Source organism: Theropithecus gelada, chromosome 9, assembly GCF_003255815.1.
Source record: "Theropithecus gelada isolate Dixy chromosome 9, Tgel_1.0, whole genome shotgun sequence".
Classification (NCBI taxonomy): domain Eukaryota; kingdom Metazoa; phylum Chordata; class Mammalia; order Primates; family Cercopithecidae; genus Theropithecus; species Theropithecus gelada.
Genome location: NC_037677.1, coordinates 28,095,835 through 28,114,980, shown reverse-complemented (window position 1 = coordinate 28,114,980; position 19,146 = coordinate 28,095,835). Strand labels below are relative to the sequence as shown.

General features: G+C 39.2%; 1 protein-coding gene across 3 annotated transcripts in view; it reads left to right on the top strand.

Annotated features, from left to right (window-relative positions):
- MLLT10 (MLLT10, histone lysine methyltransferase DOT1L cofactor) overlaps positions 1–18,461 on the top strand; it is a 219,168-nt gene extending 200,707 nt beyond the window's left edge. The window contains exons 15-23 of one of the 3 annotated variants that reach the window (XM_025396563.1): positions 364–481; positions 1,963–2,035; positions 5,003–5,157; positions 7,277–7,465; positions 7,880–7,968; positions 8,099–8,460; positions 9,493–9,589; positions 14,858–15,064; positions 16,761–18,461. In XM_025396563.1, coding sequence (XP_025252348.1) covers positions 364–481; positions 1,963–2,035; positions 5,003–5,157; positions 7,277–7,465; positions 7,880–7,968; positions 8,099–8,460; positions 9,493–9,589; positions 14,858–15,064; positions 16,761–16,805 — 1,335 coding nt within the window. In that variant the 3' untranslated portion in view covers positions 16,806–18,461. The remainder of the gene's footprint in view (positions 1–363; positions 482–1,962; positions 2,036–5,002; positions 5,158–7,276; positions 7,466–7,879; positions 7,969–8,098; positions 8,461–9,492; positions 9,590–14,857; positions 15,065–16,760) is intronic. The other 2 variants (XM_025396564.1, XM_025396565.1) reach the window with 2 other exon arrangements.
- Positions 18,462–19,146: the final 685 nt, after the last annotated feature.

Below are 19,146 nucleotides of genomic sequence, written 5' to 3'. Positions count from 1 at the left end.
TGGTGGCAGGTGCCTCCTGTAATCCCAGCCACTGGGAAGGCTGAGGCAGGAGAATTGCTTGAACCCTAGAGGTGGAGGTTGCAGTGAGGCGAGAACATGCCATTGCACTCCAGCCTGGGTAGGAGTGAAACTCTTGTCTCAAAAAAAAAAAAAAAAAAAATTTTTTTTGTAGTTATGTAACTTTTAAAAAAATTGACATGTTGAAATGGTAAAACAAGTAAGAATGAAATTTGCTTTTCAGAAGGTCACACATTTTGCTTATATTCTTAAGTTGGAGAATATAATTACTAGATCTATTAGAAGGGAAAACTTTAATATATTTTCAAATATAATTCATTTATCATTGTAATTTTTTCCATTTAGGCAAATACCCTATCTGGATCTTCGCTTAGTCAGGCACCGTCTCTTATGTATGGCAATAGATTAAATCCAAATTCATCAATGGCAGCTCTTATAGCTCAGTCTGAAAACAATCAAACAGGTAAGTTTTCAAGAATTATTAAACTCTAAAACTCTACTCTCACCTACTTTAAGTTTTTTCCCCTTTTGGTTCATTTTATTTGAAAACATGTAGGGATGTGGTTTAATAGAGGATTGTACTTAAAAAAAAAAGATTCACAGTTGGAAAATGTTAAATATTTCAGGTGATGGATATGTTAACTAGCTTGATTTTATTCCACATTACATTCATATATCATAACATCAGTTTGTACTCCAAATTTATATAATTACAAATTGTCAATTTACAATAAAAAAAGAATCACAGTTGGAAGTCAGTAGTATGCTGTGCTGCAAAATAGCGATGTGCTTTTTTTTTTTTTTACTGTCTGAAATGGAAATGTTTCAGCAGAGCCATCAGCAGGCAGGAATGCAGCAGTGTCTCCTGTGACTTTTGTGATTGATGTGTTCAGTTCTCAGTTCTATGCAATGAAAGTAACATAACACTGGGCTTGTCTGTGAATAGCCTAAACCTTTATTTGCATAATTCATGAAATTGTATTACACAAACTTGGTTAAAAAAATCCTGTTAGAGAATTTCTGCAGTGTTTAGTAATCCTGTGAATGTTCACCAGTTGACGTTTTGTCGCATTTGTCTCTTGTACTGTCTTAATGAGCCACTGGATTTGCTTTGTTTCATTCCATCCTTAAGGATTGGTTGACATGTCCAAGTAGTCATGCCTGTTTGGGGGAAGGGAATGGATTTAGCAGTTCACCAAGAATGGATCAGTCTGTCTTTACTCATTAAGGGTCAGAGGTTACCTGACTCAGAATAAGAGGACAACCTTGAAAGAGGCCAGATAAGGTGATTTTTATAAGGAAGTAACTGCAGGGGAAATACAAGTTACTTTCCAAGCAGAGATATTTGATATTACCTAAGGAATATTTTGAAAAGTTAATTTGTTTTCTTTAAAATTCAGGATTCTGTATTCCTGCTTGTTTTTGTCAATTTGGAAATTTGGTGTTGTATGTGATTTTATTCTTGGTGTAAGGCTCTGACACCATAATTTTAGTCTTGGTGTGCAGCTCTATGTAAATGTGTTTTATGGCTTGTCTTGGGATGCAAAGTGTTAAAAAATACAAAGCATACGGAGTTGCTGTGATAAGCATACAGATTAGCTGTCCACAGCTGTGATTCATTACTTTAACCGTAGAAATTAAAAGTGGCTGAGGGGAGGGTACAGCAAATGCAAACCACGCTTCTGTGCTGTAAAATTGAAAGGAATGAAAGAACAGAACATAATCCATGGCCTTCTACACCCACAAAAACGTGTAGGGAGAACGCCTTACATGCCACAGTTCAGCAATTCTAAACTAGCAACATGCTAGATCTTCTCCTTTCATGGGAACTGCAAAGATAGTGGTAAAGGTTTAATGTATGTTTTAGGAAAAATTAGGGCAAGAGTTTAAAACCTCTTATCTAGTGAGAGTCACTTTATCAGCTCTGAAATATTTACACTACAGATCAAGATCTTGGAGACAATAGCCGCAACCTAGTTGGCAGAGGAAGCTCACCCCGAGGAAGTCTCTCGCCACGGTAAGCACTATTTACACTGCAAAGTATAGGCAAAGGAAACTGAGATTTGGAAACTTTCTTATCTCATATCAGTAGAGTGTACATTTGTGAGGTTATAAAAGCATTCTACAGATAAGAAGCATGTCTAGACAAGAAAAATGATTCCAAATTAATTTAAATACTAATTTAAACACCATTAGATTTCTAAGTAAAACAAATCCCTTTCCTTTGGTTTCCAATCAGTTCGAACTCTTATTTATTACTTGTATATTGATTTGAATAATTCTTTTTGATCATAAAATAGTTTCAAGATCTCTTAAAGTTGTAGACCCAAGACTTTCAACTTTGGGTTCGTTTTAGCTCTGTTATAGGTATAGCACTTAATCCCTTAGTCTCCAGTTCCTAATTCAGTAAAGTCCTGTGGTAGATCACTAAATTCCTACTAGGTCTTAAATTGTTTGAATCAGTTATAGCAAATGTATTACAAGTTTTTTGAAATTATTTTATGACAGTATTCAGGTACCATTTATTAAAATATAATTAATAATATTTGGGGTTACCGAACTGCATATTCCTTCTGTTCTAAATGGGGAGAATGTTGTATGAGATACTGTGTCTGTTTGTAGGGGAGAATGGAACTTTGGTGATGGCTATCTATTAATTTTATTTCCCTTCTGTGCCTTCTCTTTGTTTTCTCCGTGTTCTCTAATTTAGGAACCCTCCCTCAAACATGGTGTTAGACTGGGTGAGAATGGGTGAGAATGGAGAGTAAGAGAAAAACCCATTCTAGGGTCTTTCTTCTAAGTAAGGGAGAAATGTGATTAAAAATGAAAACTTTGGTCAGGCGTGGTGGCTCATGTCTATAATCCCAGCACTTTGGGAGGCCAAGTTGGGAGGATTGCTTGAGGCCAGGAGTTCAAGACCAGCCTGGGCAACATGGCAAGACTCCATGTCTACAAATTTTTTTTTTTCCAAAATGAACTTTTTCATGTGATGACAGATCATGAGTAACAGTATTGCTAATATATTTGGGGAATGTCTGTTAAGGAACATCTTCTTTATCATAGAGATTAGTTCAGTAACCACTAACTTTATTTTCTAATGGTACATCTCTAGTGGTGCCTTTTTTCCTATATAATTCCTGGGTGAACTAAAAGTAGTGTTATTTTCCCTGATTGAACTCTGCAGAAAATCAAATATTCATTCTTTGGAAACCAGGAATCTGAAGAACACAGTGGTAAAATTATCTAACTAGTCTGTGATTTTATGTTGTGATTACTTCTATGTTGTTTTTCTTCTCAAAGAAGAAAGTTAATGGATGTTTGCTCGGTGTTTAGTGGAAGAGCACTTCTCTGTCCCCCTTTTAAACTTGAAATACTACAAGCTACCGAGAAATTATTAAAAATCTCTTAGTGCTATTTTGCTTAGTATAGTATTTCCTTTTCATTAGTGAAATGGGACTTAACAAATGGTACTAAATTATTTTTAGCATATTATTTCCAACTTTATATTACTCTTTAGAAGTCAGCCTGAAATGTAACAGCCTAAATTATTCTGGTATAATGTACTATTTGCAGAGGGATGGCCAATTGTATGTAGCCCATAATGTTTACATATGGAATAAAAACCCCATTTGTTTAACATCTTACGAAAATTTTGTAGAGCAGCATATTAAGGCAGTGTCAAGAATTCTAGTGGGTTGTTAGAAGACCTGAGTTGTGTAGCCCAGCTCTTGTCACCTCACCAGCAGTTTGTCTTTGGACAAGTCACTAAAACTCCATCCTGTTTCCTCATTTGAAAATGGACCAGGCTTCAACTTCTCACTAGGTTGTTGTGGAGATCATATGAGATATATACAAACACATTGGAAATTCTAAAGCTCTTTAAATGTATTATGTTAGCATGGTAGCTGGAGATCAGAAATGGCCACACTTACTAATTTAAAACAAAAAGTGGAGAGAACATTACATGTTCATCTTAATACAAGTACTATTTGTTTTAGAAGGGTTGTTTATCATTTCAAGTATAGATCTAAGACATTTTAGAAATATTCATGTAAAAGGATCGAATAAAAATTGCTTTGGGGGCTGGGCATGGTGGCTCATTCCTATAATCCCAGCAGTTCGGGAGGCCTAGGCGGGAGGAACACTTCAGCCCAGGAGTTGGAGACTAAGCTGGGCAACGTGGTGAAATTCCGTCTCCCCTGCCCAACCTCCCCGCTACCCCCCAGCCCCCCCAAAAAAAAAGCGCTGGGCATGGTAGTGTGTGATTTTGTGGTCCCAGCTGCTTAGGAGGCTGAGGTGGGAGGATCGCTTGAACCCGGGACCGAGGTGGTCAAGGCTATAGTGAGCCATCACTGCATCACAGCACTCTAGCATGGCTGACAAAGTGAGACTCTATTTCCAGAAATGAAAGAAAAAAAAATGCTTTGGTCTTATTTCTTAATTGTGAAAATACTTGAAAATGAGTAATTTTTAATTTATAACAAAAGGCTGCTTCAAGATTGTTAAACATTTCTTTTTAGTGATATTTGAGATTTTAGTTGGTTGTAAATTCAAATATCTTTCACAATATTATAATTGTTCAGGGTTATTGTGATAGCAAATAAAGCAGAGTGGTGGAACTCTTTTCTCTTCTGGAAAATTATTTTTAAGTCTAATTTTGTCTTTCACCCTTTTGTCTTATGCCATACCAAGTTATTTTACAGCCTATTTCAGAGATTGTTGGTGGTGTGTTTATATTTTCTAGTGGTTTTTAATTATCTATGATGGCTAGCTATTCCCTTGATTCTATAATATTGAGAGGAAGAATGATAATTACTCAATTTTAGGGTAGATTATGGTTTTCTAAATCCAGGAACCTGATACTTCTGGCATAGGCAGCTTGATGTTATAACTCATACAGGAGAAAAGGGATCAGCTTAGGTAAGAAACTGCACTCTCTTAAAAGCATTCCCCTTCTTTTTAACTTGAGAATTGTTTTCAACAGATCCCCTGTAAGCAGCTTACAGATTCGCTATGATCAACCAGGCAACAGCAGTTTGGAAAATCTGCCTCCAGTAGCAGCCAGCATAGAACAGCTTTTGGAGAGGCAGTGGAGTGAAGGACAGCAGTTTTTATTAGAACAGGGTACTCCTAGTGACAGTAAGTATTCATTTTCTTACGTGTAAGTCAAGACGGATGGGCAGATGGACAAACAGGCAGATGGATGCAGAAGTCACTTTTCATCCAGAGTAGTAATGGGATTATGATATACATTTCATATAATACAGTGAGAGAAAGTATAAGGTAGTGGTTTAATAGAAGAGATTCTATAGTGTTACTGCTTATACTTGAATCCTGTCTTTACCTGTTATTAATAGTATAATCTTGGGCATGCTTTTTAAAGTTCTTTAGTCTCCTATTTTTACAATTGGGAATAATAATGCACCCATATCAGAGGGTTATTGTGAGGATTAAATGACATGAAAAATATTAGGACCACTGCCTGGCTCATATATAGCATTGTCTCGGTGCTTACCATGATTATACATATTGGTACTTTGTGTCTCCACTGTACTTTGTTCTTACCAGTTTACTAAAATATATGAGCACTGTCTTCTCTTAGCCCAATTGTTTGAAGAAAACTTGCTCACCTCTGGAAAACTTACTTTAAAAAATACATATAGTCGGCTGGGCGCGGTGGCTCACGTCTGTGATCCTAGCACTTTGGGAGGCCGAGATGGGCGGATCACGTCAGGAGATCGAGACCATCCTGGCTAACACGGTGAAACCCCGTCTCTACTAAAAATACAAAAAAAATTAGCCAGGCATGGTGGCGGGCGCCTGTAGTCCCCGCTACACGGGAGGCTGAGGCAGGAGAATGGCGTGAACCCAGGGGATGCCGAGATCGCGCCACTGCACTCTAGCCTGGGCGACAGAGCGAGACTCCGTCTCTAGAAAAAAACAAACAAAAAAAACATATAGTCAAGTATGGCCGGCTAGCTTCTTCATAATTTGGAGGAAGACTAATAATTACTGAATTAAATCTATAATTAATATATATTATGCTTATCATCTGTTGGATTATAGAGCATGTACTATATATGTATATTTCAGTATCTTCACCATTTTAAGTATTAGGGCCATGGGTGTAAAATGCAGAGTTAAAATCGGTGGTGGTTAGCTGGAGATGTGGCCTTGTCTTAATTTTAGGGAAAAATAGGTGATTTTCGTCATTTTGGAGTATAAACTTTTGCTGCTTCATTTTATTGAAACATTTTGCTTATTGTTGGCTAAGTGCCATAAATTGGTATTTTGTGAATGGTAACCTGACAAAAAATGGTAATTGTGAGGAAATTTCATGCCGGGCTAATCCTTTAAACACGATAGCTGGAGGATAGGTTTAGCTTAGTCTTATTGCATCTCATTTGGGCCCACTAAGATCTCTTTGTGGGATCTTGGAGGGAAGGGATAAAAGCTAAATCCTTGGGAAATGGCCAGATGTGTCTGTACCAGAGGAGTTGTATCTTCTGAAGGCCCTGAGGTCATGTTAAACAAATACAACTTTTTAGTATGTGATGGACACTTCAAAAATCTTAACAGTAACACTCTGTGTTGTTAGTTGGGAGGTCCAAGTTGTGGAAGGAATTGAAGTACCTGAGGTGATGGGGGCCAGACCGAAAGCCAGCCTGTTCACAGGGGATGCGCCTTTCTCCAGGACTGGAGACGTGGCTGGGCGCACACATAGCGCTCCCTGCTGGGTGACCTGCAGAGCAACATGCTGAGCAGCTGGGATTAGGGGCTTCCTGCCAGGAAGTCTGATGGCAGCACTTCATTTAAATGGAACAACAAACAAAAACATGTGCTTGTTATTTTGGTAAAGGGTATTGGTGCGATCCTTAACCATTCTATATATGACTTCAATGAAAAATAGTGACAGGCTCTTGAATTTTTAATAGGCTTTTATTTTGACGAAAATAAAATGTCATCACTTTTCACTGAGAATGGAAAATTACCTGATGCTGGTGTGTGTGTTTTGGTATGTGGCAACAAAGTTTCCAGAAGGTACATCCAGGAACACTTTGCCTTTGTGCTTATAAAAATACATAGATAGGAAATTTAATCCCACATACAAATTTAGGAACAAAACTTAATCATTTAGAAACACTTTACAGAATTTCTACTGTTCTATTGTAACTTATTTCTAAGGTTACTGGCACTGTGTAAAATACTTAGTCTCATGTGTGTACTTGTTATTAAAAACTATCCAAATGTGTGCTAGTTTTAGGAATGCTGAAGTCATTACACCAACTTCAAGTTGAAAACCGAAGATTAGAGGAACAAATTAAAAACTTGACTGCCAAAAAGGAACGGCTTCAGTTATTGAATGCACAGCTTTCAGTGCCTTTTCCAACAATAACAGCAAATCCTAGTCCGTCTCATCAAATACACACATTTTCAGCACAGACTGGTAAGTGTGAAAATATTTATTTTGTATCTAAAGAAAATAGGCTTTCAATGTTATTTGTATTATAAGTGAGTAATAATTGGTCACCAGTTATATGAAGATGCAGAAAAGGAATGATAGGTCGTTTTTCAAGGGCATAAAGAATCCTGTTAAGTGATCAACTTGAATTTACTCTAACTTCCTTAGTCCATAATATAATGGTAACATTTACTTAAATGTCTAATGATCTCATTATTGATTTAAAGTGATGGTATTCAATATAGATTTTTTTTCCTGTTTAAGTCAGGAATAGCAAGACTTGATATTTAAGTGGTTTTGATATGGGCTTCAGCATAAGCTTTTAAATAAGCCTTTAATCTTACACATAATGTAATTTAATAGGGTAAATAGGTTTCTTTTTGTCTTTTATTATTCCAGCTCCTACTACTGATTCCTTGAACAGCAGTAAGAGCCCTCATATAGGAAACAGCTTTTTACCTGATAATTCTCTTCCTGTATTAAATCAGGTAATTTTTGTGTGGTTATTTTCATCTGTGTGATTTACTTGTAAATAATAGTATATTATGTCAAATGGTTTTAAATTATTTTAAACAGTTTTGCTGTGTTCTTTAAATTTAGTTTCTCTTCTTACGCTAGGACTTAACCTCCAGTGGACAAAGCACCAGCAGCTCATCAGCTCTTTCTACCCCACCTCCTGCTGGGCAGAGTCCGGCTCAACAAGGCTCAGGAGTGAGTGGAGTTCAGCAGGTCAATGGTGTGACAGTGGGGGCACTAGCTAGTGGAATGCAGCCTGTAACTTCCACCATTCCTGCCGTGTCTGCAGTGGGTGGAATAATTGGAGCTTTGCCAGGTAACCAACTGGCAATTAATGGCATTGTAGGAGCTTTAAATGGGGTTATGCAGACTCCTGTCACAATGTCCCAGAACCCTACCCCTCTCACTCACACAACTGTACCACCTAATGCAACACATCCAATGCCAGCTACACTGACTAACAGGTAAGAAACTTAAGTATGTTTTGGGTTTTTTAGTGTAACTAACGGAGTACCAGTGTTGTCTGTGCCTTAGAATGGGGCTTTCAATGTGTTCCTTTGTAGATATACCTTAAGAAGTCTGCCAAAAATTTTAAGTATATTATACACAGAGTACATTTATTTTTGAAACTTAGATTTAAATGAATTCACTTATAGTGACAGCATTAAATATGTTTTGTGCTGAAAATTAGTCGTAATCTGTGATGTCTATTTTTAAATACTAGTTTTTCTTATTTGTATATTGAATTCCTGTATCAAATTCTGAAGAAAGGTAATATAGTGGAGATAACATGAATATTAGTTTCTTAAAATGTATGTAATATTTTTAATATTCTAATCAAAGATTTTGGTATAGGATAAAGGTCATTTATTTATCTGAATTCCCAGGAAGTGAGACTCATTGGTTTCACTGTACTGGAACTGCATTTGAATGCTTGTTCAAAACTAGGGGACTAAAGCTATGTTGTTATTAAACATACTATGTTGTTACTAAACATACTTTTGGGGGAATAAATACTTTTAAATGGATTTGCAGTGGGTACTGGAAAGCTGTTTCCTCTAGCTCTCTTCATTGGTGTTTAGTTTTACCATTGGGACCATTAGAAAAGGATAAGTCAAATCAGTAGTATGTTTGGATTCTTTGTTTCAAATATGTGTTTACTTAGTGTGAGTTAAATTATCTTTGAATAATTAAAGATAAATTATTACATATGCCTGTTAGAAACACATGTAAATTTCTATTCCATAAAATAAGGTAGGGCCTATTTGTTTTATAATAAAAACATTTCTTGACAATGTGAATTCTTGTTTAGCTGTACACATACATATATATATATACACACACATAATTTGTACATAATTGTTTTCAAAGTGTTTGGATTAAAAATTGTACCTAAGTTATTAAACATCAAATTGAAAAGTTGTCTTTCATGTTTAAACTTCTAAAAATGCGTTAGAGGTGTGTAGTAAAAAGTAAGAATTGTAATCATTTTTCAGTGCCTCAGGACTAGGATTACTTTCTGACCAGCAAAGACAATTACTTATTCATCAACAGCAGTTTCAGCAGTTGTTAAATTCTCAACAGCTCACACCAGTAAGTTCTTTCTTTTGATAATATTTTATTAGGAGCATGTGTTCTAAGCTGTAATATTCAGTGTGGGTATAGATTTCTCCTTGTTAAATAACATTATTGAATGCATAATCCAAAAAGTTTTTCTTGCCATGTGGTATACAGGCTGTGATACCTGCAGTGATGTCACATTCACTCCTGAACTTAAAAGTGACAGGGCACGTGGCATGGTGCTTCCATAGGCTCTGGTAACACAGTGCCGAATGAGATGTGGTGTGTGTTTTCCCAGAGCTTCATTTTGATACAAGAGATGGATGGACACGATGAACGCTTTTTGGTTCTGATAAATGCTGAGGAGAACAAGGAAGTGGAATAAGGGGGGAAGAGCATAGGGAACCGAGGACCATTTTATATAGGATGGCCCTGCCTCTGCAAGGGGTGACTTTTGAGCACAGACTGACCTGAGAGCTCAGGGAGTATGCCATAGAGAGAAAGCATGTTGGAGGTAAAGGGGCAACTGCTGTCAAAGGCCTGGGCATGCTTGTGTGTGGAAGAGGAGGCAGCAGCAGTGTGGTCAGGGTGGGAGAGGTCAGAGCCAAGCAGGGAGTCTCAGATGATTGCATACAACCTTTCTTGGCTGTGGCAAGAAATTTGGACTTTATCTTGAATATGATGAAAAGCCACTGGCGATTTTTTAAAAAATCTATTACGGAGAATTTCAAGTGTACCAAAAGTAGAGCGGAGAGCACCCTGAAGACCTGTGTAGTCCTCCTTCTCTCACCCGGCACTGACAATCTCAGTTTTGTTTATCTTATTTCATTCTCCATTTTTTTCAGGATTAAGAATTGGAGGGTTTTGAACAGAATAGTGAAGTAATGATTTACATTTTGAAGGATTAGTTTTGCTGCTCTATGAAGAATAGTCTGTGGGGGAGTGAAGACAGGCAAAAGTGGAAACAGGGAGGGAGTGACCCAGGCAGGAGACGTAGGTGTTAAAATAGTATGGGCTATGTATTGAAAACTGCCTGGAATTGTGGTATATATAGTTATATTTTTGAGATGGAGTTTTCCTCCGTCGCCCAGGCTGGAATGCCGTGGCACAATCTGGGCTCCCTGCAACCTCCATCTCCTGGGCTCAAGTGATTCTCTTGCCTCAGCCTCCTGAGTAGCTGAGACTACAGGCATGTCCCACCATGCCTGGCTAATCTTTTTTTTTTTTTTTGTAGACAGGGTTTCACCATGTTGCCCAGGCTGGTCTTGAACTCATGACCTCAAGTGATCTGCCCTTAGCCTTCCAGAGTGCTGGAATTACAGGTGTGAGCCACTGTGCCTAGCCCAGATGTTTTGAAGATAGAACCAACAAGACTTGTTTGCTGGACATACAAGAGAAAGAAGAATTCTGAATGGTTGGATAGTGACTTTTACTGAGATGTGGAAGAGCAGAATCCAGCCAGTTTTGGAGAGAAAAATAGGTGTCATGGACACACTAAGCTTGAAATCCCTTTAGATGTGCAAGTCAAGTGGAGATAAGACAGTTGCATAGTAGGTGTCTGGAGTCCCAGGCAAAGATGCAGTTAGAGATAGAAATCTGGGGTTAGTGCTGCACAGGTGATGAGAGCCATGAGATTTGATGCAGACTCCTAGAGCATGAAGACTGAGTCCTGGACACCCTAGAAAAGAATAAGCCAGTAAAGAAAGGCTATTGAGAAACAGTGGCCAGTGAGCCTAGACAAGGACACTGTGGCATCTTAGGGGCCAGGTGAAGGAAATGTTTCCAGAAAGGGAGGAGTCAACTGTGTAAAATGCTTCTGTGGTAGGGTAAGAAAGAATTGACCAACCGGGCGTGGTGGTGCATACCTGTGATACCAGTTAACTGGGGGGCTGAGGTGGGAGGATCACTGGAGCCCAGGAGGTTGAGGCTGCAGTGAGCTGTAATCATGCCACTGCACCTCAGCCTGGGTGGCAGTAACTGTTTCTTAAAGGTTGTCTGGAGACTTTTTACAGTTTGGGTGTGATAAAAGTAAAAACCTCGTAAATGGTTCAAAAGAAAATGGGAAGGAGAGGAAGTAAAGATAGCATATGGGCACCTTAAGACATGTCACTTTGGAAAGCAGAGGAAGGGGAAGAAGGAGGCGGATGTGGTAGTACCACGGGGCAGTTTTGACTCATTTTGAATGTGACAGCATGTGTGTATGCTGATGGGACATTTCTGGCATAGGAGAGAAGAAAGGTGCTAGCAGAGGAGGAGATGAGAACAGTATTTCACTGCACCAGCAGGGCAGGCAGAACAACTGGAGGTGGGTTTTATGTGGAGGGTTGAAGCAATCCCACTTTCAATGCTTCTGATTTTCTTAATTAGAAGTAAAGGGAGGGGCCGGGCACGGTGGCTCAAGCCTGTAATCCCAGCACTTTGGGAGGCTGAGGTGGGCGGATCACGAGGTCAGGAGATCGAGACCATCCTGGCTAACACGGTGAAACCCCGTCTCTACTAAAATAAATACAAAAAAGTAGCCGGGCGAGGTGGCGGGCACCTGTAGTCCCAGCTACTCGGGAGGCTGAGGCAGGAGAATGGCGTAAACCTGGGAGGCGGAGCTTGCAGTGAGCTGAGATCCGGCCACTGCCCTCCAGCCTGGGCGACAGAGCCAGACTCCGTCTCAAAAAAAAAAAAAAAAAAAAAAAGTAAAGGGAGGGAGATGGGTGTTAACGGTTAGATGAGAGGGGAGATGGGAAATAGAGAACTTGGAGAAGGGGAGAAAGTATGGACCGAGACCCAAGTGGGGTTGTGGCTCAGGTGCAGGGCAGGCCTGGCCCTGTGGACAGTCATGGGGCTTCCTCCAGACCCATTTCCCTAGCACTCTTCATGTAGTTGGGCTGCTTGGAGAATGATTTTCAGTCTGTTTTTAGAGAGGTGTTAAAGGCACACTGCATATGAGTGTATATAAATTCTTAATTGCTGGCCGGGCATGGTGGCTCATGCATGTAATCCCAGCACTTTGGGAGGCCGAGGCGGGCAGATCACAAGGTCAGGAGTTCGAGACCAGTCTGACCAACATGGTGAAACCCCGTCTCTACTAAAAATACAAAAATTAGCTGAGTATGGTAGCGTGTCCCTATAATCTCAGCTACTTAGGAGGCCGAGGCAGGAGAATTGCTTGAACCCGGAAGGTAGAGGTTGCAGTGAGCCGAGATCACACCACTGCACTCCAGCCTGGACGACTAGAACGAGACTCCGTCTCAAAAAAAGAAAAAAAAAATGCTGACACTAAGATTGGGATCTTGTTTTTCTTATCTGTTGCCTCATCTTAATATGAGTACTAAAACTCCATTTGTTTGGGTGTCTTCCTATTAATCAAGATTTTACTCTAATAATAGCACGTGTAGATGTCTTATTTCCAGAACTTGGTTAAGGAATTTTCAGCACAAATTATTGCTTGGAGACCATGAGGACTAAAGGACTGTACTTTTTCCTTCATCCGCCAGTGTTGTGGGCTAAAGTTTGTTCATTTACAGGGATCAAACGATGTAGGTGAGAATTTGTTGGAAGCCTCCGCACAGCTTCCACCCGACACTCTTGCTTGACCCTGCTTACCCCAGATGACCTGCATGGTGCTAAATCCAGTGGTCAGTTCTCATTCTTCATCTTATGTGACCTGGCAACAGCATTTGACAGAGTTGATCACTTTTCCTCCTCCTTGAAACATTTCCTCCCCTCAGCTTCCAGGATACCACATCATCTTGGTGTCTTCCTATAACTGGTCATTCCTCTTTAGCATCCTTTCTTGGTCCTCTTCTTCAGCCTCTTGAGTGCGCCCAAGGTGGAATTCAGTGATCTCCTATTGCTGTCCTTAAATAGCATCTCTGTGCTGATTTACATCTCCAGCCAGACCTCTCTGTGGAGCTTCAAGCTCCTGTAATCCATCTGCTCACTCAGTAGCTCCACTGGTTGTTTTTTTTTTTTTTTTTTTTTGAGACGGAGTCTCGCTCTGTTGCCCAGGCTGGAGTGCAGTGGTGTGATCTCGGCTCACCGCAAGCTCCGCCTCCTGGGTTCACGCCATTCTCCTGCCTCAGCCTCCTAAGTAGCTGGGACTACAGGCGCCCAGCTAATTTTTTTGTATTTTTAGTAGAGATGGGGTTTCACCATGTTAGCCAGGATGGTCTCGATCTCCTGACCTCGTGATCCACCCGCCTCAGCCTCCCAAAGTGCTGGGATTATAGGCGTGAGCCACCACGCCAGGCCTCCACTGGCATATCTTAAAAGACATTTCTAACATGACGTGTCCAAAACCAAACAGCTGATCTTCCTGCACAACCCTGCCCCACCCATCGTTTTCCTCACGTCAGCTGATGGCAGCTCCATCCTCACTCTGACACCCCACATTGACTCCATCCTGAAATCAGACTCTGCCACTTCTCAAAACCTTCCCATTTTACTATGAATACAAGCCAGGCTGGCCATGCCTTGCCACTGCAAGCTCTGCATTCTTCTCACTTCCTCCTGGCTCCCTCCACCCTCCCCAGGTCCTTGCTGCTACTGGATCCTGCTGGACCTGCCCCTCTGGAGGCCCTTGGCACTGCCTGGAAATCCTCGTCCACCCCCATATCCACCCAGCTAATTCCCTCATCTCCAAATCTTCATCCAGATGTTAACTTCGCAATGAAAACTGCCCTGGCTAATCTGCTTAAAATTACAACCTGACCATTAAACCCTACTCCCTCCAGACTTTCTCAATCACAATTCTGTTTCCCTTGACGCAGAGCAGTAATCACATTCGAACGTTTTCATTTATTTGCCTTTCCCTGCTCAATGTGTTTCAAGCACCAAAAGCAGTGCCTGGCACCTAGTAAGCGCTCAGGAAATCTATAAATACATGCTGCATGAAGTATATGCTTGCTGTAAAGAGTGGTCTGTAACTGTGTCAAGAAAGCACCCTAATGACAGGCAGGAACGGGAACTTTAAAGTTGTTTTAAGTTTGGAAAGGGTTTGACCACGCATGATGCATTCAAATGTCCACCTTGATTTCTCTAAGCTGCTGCATTCCCTCATTGATCATCACGGATAACCTAATAGAAGTCTCCTATGTGTGTCCTGTTTTAAAAATAAGCTGTTCACTGAAGATATTGACATTTTATAGCAGATAGTTATTATCTAGTACAGCATATTTTCCTAGATGAGATACTTGTTTTCTTTCTTAGCAAATATCTAATATTAAAGGAAAGAAAACAAAAGGCAGATTCATCTGATTGCTGAATTCTGTGCTTGGGAACTCACTTTCTCTCACGTTTTTCCCTAAGGAACAACATCAAGCCTTTTTGTATCAGTTAATGCAACATCACCACCAGCAGCACCACCAGCCTGAACTTCAGCAGCTGCAGATCCCTGGACCAACACAAATACCCATCAACAACCTTCTTGCAGGTACACAGGCACCCCCACTTCACACAGCTACCGCCAACCCATTTCTCACAATCCATGGAGATAATGCAAGTCAGAAAGTAGCAGTAAGTATGTTTTCCTTACTACATCTAATGAAACAAGAACTGTATTGAATAATCAGAGATGATCATTTTCCAGCCTAATTTTGTTCCCCTGATCATTTCTTCTTAAATCCCATTGCTTTTAGCAGATGGATATTATAGGCAAAGGATCTAAGCCAATTTATACATCCCCTAAGTGTATCAGTTTGAATTTGCACATTAGGTTTGAAGGCTGTTTTATAATTCAGCAATTTTCAAGATGACAGTATATTTTAGTTAGCAAGTTATATGGGACAATCAAATCAAAAGACAATGGTTGGCGCTTTCTGAGAAGCTTTGTTTAGTTATAGAACCAGTCTATGTAACTTGAAAATATTTTTATTTTACTCTAAAGTGCTTTTTACTGATTAAGTATATTTATTACCAAGATTAATACATACATTTTAGGGCACACAATCCAATTATTTTACCAGATTACTTTAGAGAAAGTAAATCAGTCACATCTGTAATGGAATTCAAATTTTTAGTTATTTTCATGTAAGTGATGGCATCTTACCCTTTCAATGTGAAAGTTAAATTAAAAATGGATGCAGGAACAGTATTCTACACATACAGGAGAACCCATTTTAAGGCCGTTTCTTTCTATTAATTCTCCCCTTCAATTAGATCTACTTTACTGGAGTATAAATGTTTCCCCTAAATTCCAGTTCAGGGCAGAACCCTGTTAGAGGAAGGCTATGGGGATGTAGAATGGTGACTGGACATCAGGAAAAGGAAGAAGGGAGAGACTGAGGTGGGAGACTTGGCAAATGAGTGTTCAAAGTTGCAGTGTTTGCTGTTTCCCGTTACTTTGAAAATTTTGTTTACTGTGCTTTTAGTCTTCAGAAACTTTAGTTTGTACTTAGTAACGAGAATTATTCAAAATAGAGGATTGTTTTTCATGAACTCTTCAATGCTTTCTGTTTGCCCTCTTATCTCGCCAACTTCCTGTCATCACACACGGCGTTTACCTCTCCAGTGTTCTGCTGACATGGGCAATTTTCAGTGATTCTGTATTGAGTTCTTTGGTAGCATTTTTTCCCCCTGTGTTTCACAAGTTTTTTTCTTGTGTTAAGAAATGCACTAATTACAAACTTTTCCTAGGTTATACAATATGAAATGTATTTAATGGAAAATCACAGTAATTTAATGAGATAATAGAGGAACACAGTGCTGGGAGGTGCTGTTTGCTCAGTACCCTGCTATGTGCTGGGGTCCTTGCTAGATACCGTGACATCTGATTTCAGTCTTTAAAGTAATAATAGGCTGTAACTCCATTTTTTATAGATTAGTAAAAGGAAATGCAAAGAAAGCCCAAGGACAAATAGCAAATGTGGAATCACAGCCCATGACTTTCTTGGCCCATAAAAATTTTGTTCTCTACAGTACCGTGTTACTTTTGTGGAAAAGTTGTTTTGGAAGATGAATTCTGCATTCATTCTTTAGAAGTTCTGTCCCTCAGATGGGCCCACCTCTTTGGTCTTTTTATACTGTTGAATTTAATGTTTTTGAAGTATTTACTAGTAAATTCATGTCTATATATTATGTTGCAAGTAGCCTTGCCAACTTAAAAGAAAAAAGGGAACAACTTTCTATACCACATTTTATCTCAGTTTCAAATTGGGAGGATATTATCAAAAGTTGATTCAGCTAACGCATCTGCTCTTTTGTTTAACTGCAGAGACTTAGTGATAAAACGGGGCCTGTAGCTCAAGAGAAAAGTTGACACCTGAGAAACATCTAGAAATTGCCTGTCCTGCTGTTCTAGCACTTCATCTGGCTGCCTTTGCAGTCCTTTTACTACAGCTATGAAGAAACGCAACAAGAAACTTAATGCACAACAAAGGATTAATTGCCGCAAGGACATTCTTGTAAGGCTTTGATCAGTTTTCTTGTTGCTTTGTTGCACTGAAATGGAATTCCCATGCCCCTACCCCTTACCCCAATTTTTTGAACATGGAAAGAAAATTTAATACTTTTTTAAAGTGATATAATTTACATGCAATATGTTTATCAACTCAAGAATATAGTTGGTACACAACTAGGTTTATAAATTGGAGATACGAATAGCAAAACTAAATACTTGTTCCATTTACAAACTACTTGATTTTATTGTACAAGTTGAAATATGCTCTTTTGTTTGGGTTACAGTATGCTTGCTCTAAGTCAAATTCCAAGGAACTAATTTCTTCTGGAGTTCCATTGATTCAATATTACAAATATATAGCGCATCACCTGGGACTTGGCAATCTTTGTTAAAAAATATTTCCTTTCTAATGGGATTTAGCCAGTTTTGGTAATCAAGTTAGGATGGTAATGTCTGCATCTGCTAAAGGTAATTTTCTTTTGAGAATTGCTTTCTTTAGTGTTAAGAGCTACTCATATTTTAAAGAAACCTTGAGTTAACTGAGTTCTTGAGTTAACTGAGTTCTGAGGCTGCTGGGGGAACCAGATCAATTCAAAGCGAAATATTTGTTTCAGAAAGGGGCCACTCTGGAAAGTGCTGGTGGGGTTTGCCCTTGATCAAGTGCCTCCATTGTGCTGCAAGGGCTCTAGACAGCAGGGTGGGACAGTCAGTCCTCCGAGCAGCAGGAATCATCCCTTCACACCTGCAGCCTTCCCATGCTTCCGCCTTTATTCAGAACTTTCTGTGCCACTGTAGATAGCTCAGGCAAAACTATTACCTGGGTATTTATCCACTAATGAGTCACAAGAAAAGGAGTGGATTTGGTAAGAATAGAGAGTTGTTTTATTTTAACCACTTCCCATTACTGACCATTAAAACAAAAGCTCACCACTAGAGTTCCTGAAAACAGGTGAAACCTGTATGACAGCCCTTCCACTTTGGGGAGCCACACTTTTGATGTGACAGTACCGCAGAGTGATCCACCATGGGGGATGTAATCACCAAACTGTTCTTTGGTGTGTGAATTATTAGTGGAAAAGACCCAGCTGTAATTAGACCTCCACTGTGTACTTAGCTGGAAGAACATGTTAATTCTGCAATATGTCTCTTGGTTAAACATTGCACAGTTCTTACCTCATTTCTGTAAATAAAGTTTTGTGAATCTGTTTTGTATTGTGAAAAATTCATAAGATAACATTGATATTTTGATTTGTAATATTTCTAATTGGTAGATTTAATTGAAAAGTAAAATTAATTTATTTTTATATGTTCAGGGGAATTTTAAAGTCAAGTATTTTGTAGATAATTTAAAAAATCAGTGTGGTTTATTTTACTTATTTAACCCACTGGTTGTTATTCTGTAACAGTTTGTATAAATGGTAAATTTTGAATGTGTTGTTATTTTACCTAGATGTAAAATTTCACATGTATTAAAGTGTACAAAGTTTTGTTAATAAAATTTAATAATGTTTATAACTCCGTGCCATTCTCATTTGGAGAGGATGGAGGGGGTACATCCATGTTGCTTCCTCAGGGAGTCTTGGCCTGTGTTTTGTGTTTGGAGCACTGGTATATTGCCCCGGAGTTAATGGAAACTCTCATGAGCAAATGCTATACGATGTGCAAGGCATTCTGTAAAGCAGTGTGCAGTACAAACCCACCTCGGGCTCAGAGATCTTGGATCATCCTCAGATGAGAGGGAGAGTGAAGAGGGAAATAGCCTCGGTGGAGATAAAAGGAAAACAAAGTCCAGATAAGATAATTAATTAGAGCCCGTTGATAAAGCAGTACTCACACTTGGTAGAGATTCGATTCCTGTTACTTACACAGTTAGCTTTAACTAGAGGCATTCACATGAAAGAGAAGCCCAATCTAGTGGGCTTGGTAAGCATCAGAATCACCTGTGGTGCTTTTCAAAAATATAAATGCTCAGACTTTATTCCAGACTTAATTGAATCCAAACATACTGATCTGTGTCAAGTGCTCCTGGTAATTAAGAGGCAAATGAACAAGAAAAACTGGTCCTAGGCTATAAACTTTATTAAGGAGCAAGTTTGGGGGTTCTTGGAGATTTATTTTTTTTATGCACATGAAAAAATTACGATTCTAGAAATTCATCTGTCTCCCAAGGTGAAGGATTACCTTCCCTCTAGAATGACAG